The sequence below is a fragment of the Rattus rattus genome, chromosome 17 (assembly GCF_011064425.1).
Source record: "Rattus rattus isolate New Zealand chromosome 17, Rrattus_CSIRO_v1, whole genome shotgun sequence".
NCBI lineage: Eukaryota > Metazoa > Chordata > Mammalia > Rodentia > Muridae > Rattus > Rattus rattus.
The window spans coordinates 36,852,085-36,858,084 of NC_046170.1; the positions used below are offsets into that span (position 1 = coordinate 36,852,085).

General features: G+C 48.1%; 1 protein-coding gene across 1 annotated transcript in view; it reads left to right on the forward strand.

Annotated features, from left to right (window-relative positions):
- The window catches only part of Gan (gigaxonin), a 47,397-nt gene extending 43,516 nt beyond the window's left edge, over positions 1-3,881 (forward strand). Inside the window, exons 10-11 of the mRNA XM_032887822.1 lie at positions 2,573-2,682; positions 2,766-3,881. Of these exons, the coding sequence (XP_032743713.1) occupies positions 2,573-2,682; positions 2,766-2,947 (292 nt within the window). The 3' untranslated portion in view covers positions 2,948-3,881. The remainder of the gene's footprint in view (positions 1-2,572; positions 2,683-2,765) is intronic.
- Positions 3,882-6,000: the final 2,119 nt, after the last annotated feature.

Sequence of the window (6,000 nt, forward strand, 5' to 3'; positions counted from 1 at the left end):
GCAGTGTGCGCTCGGGGCCGAGCTAACCGTGTGTGAAAGTCGCTCATCCTGGTGCTCTGAAGAGACACCACACTGTCTGGCCTTGTGAACATCACACCATTTGGGTCTGATGCTTAGAAGGGAGTTCTTCTCTTGCCTTAGTAAGACCGTGAGTCCCAGGGAGCAGACTCAGCTCTTGACCTGCTCACCTTGAATCACAGCCCATCCTGGAGGAGAAACCACCCAGTAACCTGAACAGAGAATGCAGTGATGTACGGAATTACTGAGCAGCCATGACGAGGGACGAAGATAACCCCGACTAGGTAGAATACATGTGTGTACATGTGTGAGCCCTGGTAAGCCACCTGACCGTAGGCTGGACATGTGGCTCAGGAGAGAGCATGATAGAGTCCCAGGGCCCATCCTCTGCACCCCATAACCTGGGCGTGTTATCCAGCACTCATGCAGTGGAAGCAGAAGAACAGAGGTTAAAGGTCACCTTTGGCAGCTTAGCCTGGGCCCTGTCTCAGAAAGTGAAAGGGGAGGGAGGGAGAGATGTTGAAGGAAAGAGGGGAGAAATACAGTGGCTTAGCTTCGTTTGTTTAATCTTGGGTAAATTATCTTGTTTCTTTGTTTCTCGGAACTTAAAATAAGGAAGCTGTGTGTTTGTGAAGTTTGTTGAAGTGAGTGTGTCCTGTGTGAGGTGTTTCTTTGTTGGTAGTGGACATCAGAGGCCACTCACCTACAGTGCTGGTTCTGTTAGCTGCTGTGCAGCAGAGTGGAGAGGCCAAAGTGTCCACAGAACGTCATGCCCCGCCCTGGACAGTGGAGCCCCAAGGCTGCTTAGGCAGAGGCTGTGATTTGGCAGAGCTGTACGCCGTTAGTGGGAAATGGGTCAGTTTCCTGAGTGAACATTACTACATGGCAAAGCCTAGAATTTATTTATCTCACATGAAGGTCGGAGACCACCTTTGCAGGAGTTGAGTCTACGACGCAGAGCCTAAAGAGCAAGCTTGGGCAACAGGCTGAACAGCTAACGCCCACATCTGAGCCATGTCTATTTGCAGTAATGTTTTTATATTTATTTATGTGTATGAGTGTTTTGCTTGTATTATATGTGTACCATGTGAAGGTTAGAAGAGAGCATCAGATCCCCTAGAACTACGAGCTACCGTGTGGGTTCTAGGAATTGAACCTGTGTCTTCTGAGAAAGCAGTAAGTGCTCTAACCCGCTGAGCCACCTCGCCAGCCCCTGCAGTGAAGTTAGACTTGTAGCAATGCCTCAGAAGCCAAGGTGTCCCCGTAAGCCATTCACTTAGCTCCTGACATTAGCGACCCCCTTGATCAGAACACACATGTTAGCTCTGCAGTCCTAGTCATGTTAGTCCTACAATGTCACCAGCGTGTCCCTTGCCTCAGTTCAGCCTGGATTCTAGTTGCCAAGAGGTGTTATGGTTCCTTACTGTCCATTAGCCTGTGATAGCCTGTTTCCTGACCTTGACACTTGAAGATTGGTCAGGTATCTTCTAGAATGCTTTTTTTTTTTTTTTAAGGATTTATCTTATTTTTATTTGTGTGTGGGTTTTCTGAAATGAGCGAGTTTTCTAATAGATATTTTGCAAAAGAAGGTACATAGAGTGGCCAGCAAGCCCTTGCCAAAATACCAGCATAGTTGGACTTTAAGGAAATAAGTCTTCAAAGGGCTGAGGGCGCCGTGACCTGGTGAGCATAAGCGACTAGCATTCCCATGCCTTACTGACTAGAAAACAGAGCAGCACTGTGCTTTGGGAAGAGGGCATTTTCTCATCACGGAAGTGGCACCCGCCACTTCCACTAAGTCCAACAGTTCCATGAGTCCACCGAAAGTGAGAACCAGACAAGGCTCCTCACCTCAGGTCCCTGACTGTTGTGGTCACAGCAGCCCAAGCCAGAAGGCATCCAGATGAATCCTAGCCAGTGTGATGGGGCACAGCAATGAGGGCCCAGTCCTGGGCTGCAGAGACGTTCGGCTGTGTAGAGCATTTGCTGCACTTACGAAGGCCAGGTTCAGTTCCCAGCGCCCACACCAGTGGGCTCACAGTTACCTGTAACTCTAGTTCCAGGGGTTGTGACCTTATCTGCTGACCTCCGCGGGCACTGCACTCATACGTATACTACACACAGTCATACACATACAATTAAAAAGTCAAACAATCGGGGTTGGGGATTTAGCTCAATGGTAGAGCGCTTGCCTAGCAAGTGCAAGGCCCTGAGTTCGGTCCCCAGCTCCGAAAAAAAGAAAAAAGAAAAAAAAAGTCAAATAATCAACCAAGCAAGCAAGCAGCAGAGTGTGAGTGACAGAAGCTGAGCGTGACTGAGTGCCAGGAGCTGTGGTGTGCAGCGGAGACAGCCCCGGTCTGTGAGAGGCACTGACTGAGCCTCTGCTGTCCGTCTTGTCAGTAACTACAGTCAAGGTTCCTGTGAGCAGAGTCGGGCTCAAGAGAGGCAGGGTGCGGTGTGCTGATGGCTTGCCGAGCTGCCTCATCCGTTTGTCTTCCTAACGGTGTCAGCTTTACATCTGACTTCCTGAGTTGTCTGTCGGCCTTGCTTCCAGGTGGATCTACCTTAACGACCAGAACCTGTGCATTCCAGCCAGTTCCTCCTTCGTCTATGGAGCGGTCCCCATAGGAGCCAGTATTTATGTTATCGGAGACCTTGACACAGGTGAGAGAGCTGCGAAGTTTTACCGGGGAAGGCTTTCCTGTGGCTCTGGGGCGTCGCTCAGCTCTGCTCCCTCTGTGATTTAGGTACCAACTATGACTACGTGCGGGAGTTTAAGAGAAGCACAGGCACCTGGCACCACACGAAGCCACTCCTGCCATCTGACCTCCGTCGCACAGGCTGTGCAGCCCTGCGCATAGCCAACTGCAAGCTCTTCCGCCTGCAGCTGCAGCAAGGCTTGTTCCGCATCCGGGTCCATTCCCCTTGAGGAGGAAGAGGAGCCAAAAGTGAGATCCTGCCCCAAGCGCATCACGTGGCCGGACGGCAGCCAGCGCAGAGAAGCAGCCCCATCTTGCTGTGCGCTGGGCTTCAGTATGGTTACTCTTTGGTGGTTTTTTAATGCTCAGGCTTCTGCCCTTGTCTGGAGACCGTGTACTGTTGAAAAACTACCTGGGAGGACTCAGTTCCTCCAGCCTGATGCGTCCGTAACCAAGGCTATCGAATGTCCTAAGAGGAGGGTGTGGGGTTGGTGTCGTGTGAAATATGAAAGTTAAAACCCTGAGGTGCATTTTCCCAGAGGGAACTCTTACCTGACTGACTGCCGCGTTCCAGTGTGTGTGTCTGTGGTAAACCAAACAGCAGAATCTGAATATGCAAGCCAACATACGAGGCCAACATACAAGGTGGTTCTTGCGTTGCCTGTGGAGGGGAGGATGCCTAGCTCCACGCAGAAGTTGAGGTTTGTGCAGTTACTTTCCACTCATTACTAGTGCTCTGTCTTCAGCCTCTTAAAAACTATATTCTGATGAATTGAAACTAAGACTAAACTATCTGGCAACAGTCTGCCTTAGTCAAGATCCAGTCACCCAAGGAGCTCAAGTTGGAAGGCTCCGTGTGAGCGTAAAGGAGCTGCTCACTGTAAAAGATCCTGGGCCAGGCCGAGACAGTTCTGGGTGGTGCTGTGAGAGCGGGGGAGCTCAGTCAGACCGTTCTTCCTTTCCACCTGGAAAAGCAAAACCATTTCTACGCCCCGGGCTGTCAGTGCAGAGGGGACTTTAGACAGAGTCAGGCAAATGTGCGTTCTGCTGTGACTAAAATCAATGAAGCATTAATAGGCAAAGCTGTCGAGATAATGTGTATAGGGATCAAAAGGTCTTCATCCCACCTGTCCGAAAGCACACTCAGACCTGGTCACTGCTGCTCAGAGCTACGGCCTTGCCTTTGAGTGCGGTGTGTACAGAGTTGTCTTTGTGACAGGCCGCTCGCTCCCTCCCTCCCAGAGCTAGGAGTTTAGATGACTTGTGTTCCCAGTAATGTTTGGCTGGTAGAATAAACTACCTCAACTTAGTTTTATTCTGTTCCCATTAGTGCCCTTTCCCTCCCCTTCCTCATCACCCTCCGGTTCACTTCCCATTAGTAAAAACAACTCTTTAGTTAGTGGAATTTATCTAGTAAGATATTTTGTTTTCCATTGAGATTATGGCACCTTGGTATGAAATGAGGGACTGGGTTATTTCATAGTGTGCAATATCAAGTTTCCAGTCAACCTGATAGAGAGTTCCTCATTTCTAACTGTTTTCTTCAATTGCTTTCGCTTATGACTGTAAGAGGCAACATTGCGTCTTAGTGATCGCTAAATGTCTAAAGTGCATCCTTTGGTTAAATTGGAGAACAGGAATTTCTTTTAGAAACTTCCTACCTGAGATGTTTATATGCAATTAAAGTGCATATAAGACATCAATCCTATTTTCCTAAAAGGGTGGTCCTCTGCAGGATTCTCGTACACCTGCTGGGAGCCATCAGCACTAAGAGATTGCTAAGGAGAGGCTGGGGTGGTGGGAGGGGAGAGGGTGGTGGAAAAGGGGCTGGGACCCCTACTTCCTAACTGCTATGGCCAGAAGCAACTTGGCAAGAGAAGGTCTAAGGTTTTTTCCTTTGCTGTAGGCCAGACGTGCCACACATTATGCCATCCAGGGAATTGGGTGTCAGTCAAAGCCGGCCTTGGACTGGGATGGCATGTTTCCATCAAAGAAGCTGCCGCAGAGAAGCACTCGCTCTCTGCTGTTGCCGAGATGGAGAGAAATTGCCAAAAAGGGCAAGTTGACTTTGGTGAAACCTCTGCTCAGGACAGAGTCATGGCCAGCCAGCCAGAGAGCGACTGACATCCAGACAGCTGTGGTAACTGCTCTGTTTTGGTTGATGTTTGTTTGTTTGTTTGTTTGTTTGTTTGTTTTTAACTCTGAAATTTACAATTCAGTCTGCTTCAGGCCTCTCCAAGGAGACAGTTCCTTGTCTAGCGTGGCAGATGACAGCAGTGTCGCCAGTGCCTAGTGACTTGATCAGTTCACTTTAAAAAAAACAAACAAAAAAACCACAAACAAACAAAAAACAAAACAGGTTTTTAGTTTAGTTTATTGACACAGTAGCTGCAGAAATTAATGTTTTATAAAGTAAATTTGCAACTTAATATGGGATGCAATATCAACAAAAGCTGCTAAGTGCCAAACTATTATTTGTGTGTGTGTGTGTGTGTGTGTGTGTGTGTGTGTGTGTGTGTAAGATGATCTTGTTGAAGAGTAGGGCTATATTTAATTTGATTTCGATGTTTCAAAGGCAGTCACACCTCTTCATAGCTCTTCTCTCAGCGTTGTGAAGTAGCTTGTAGCTCCTTCCGTGCAGGCTTGCGTTACTACCCCACTTGTGTCTCAGCATCGGGGTGGTCCTTCCCTCCTCTCTAAGGCACTTTGATTGATGGATGCTCTTGCATTTGGCAACTGAGGCTAGATCTGAAATTCTGAGACACAAACATCTTTGGGGGAAGTGCAGATTATTTACTGGAAGGCCGTCTCTTAGACCACAGTAGGCAAAGCAAGGTACTCTCCTGAGCTGGGGTGTGAAGTAGGCCTGTTGCTTGCTTGTTTGCTTTCTTGTTTTTCTAACATATCAAAACACAGATTTTTTTTTCAAAGATTTAAGTGCTTAATTTGAAATGAAGTGGTTTGGTTTTTTGGTTTTTTTTTTTTTTTCTTATCTCGAGAGTGCTTGTGTCGTGTGAGGAGAGAAAGTATGACGGGAGAGTGAATGTGTGTATGCATGCTATGCCGTGTGACTTGAAAGTCCGTCTGTGTATGTTTACCTTTGACTCGTAGTCACAAGCTACATGCACTACTGTCTCCTGGTGCTTCAGATAAGCCCTTGACTCTGCCGGCCTTCAGTCGCGCAGCCGTGTCAAACACACGCGACGTGTACATGTGGAACTGTCTGTAGACAGTCGTCAGTTTTGCGAGGCCGCATCTCTCTTCCTTAGTAGGATTTTTTAAA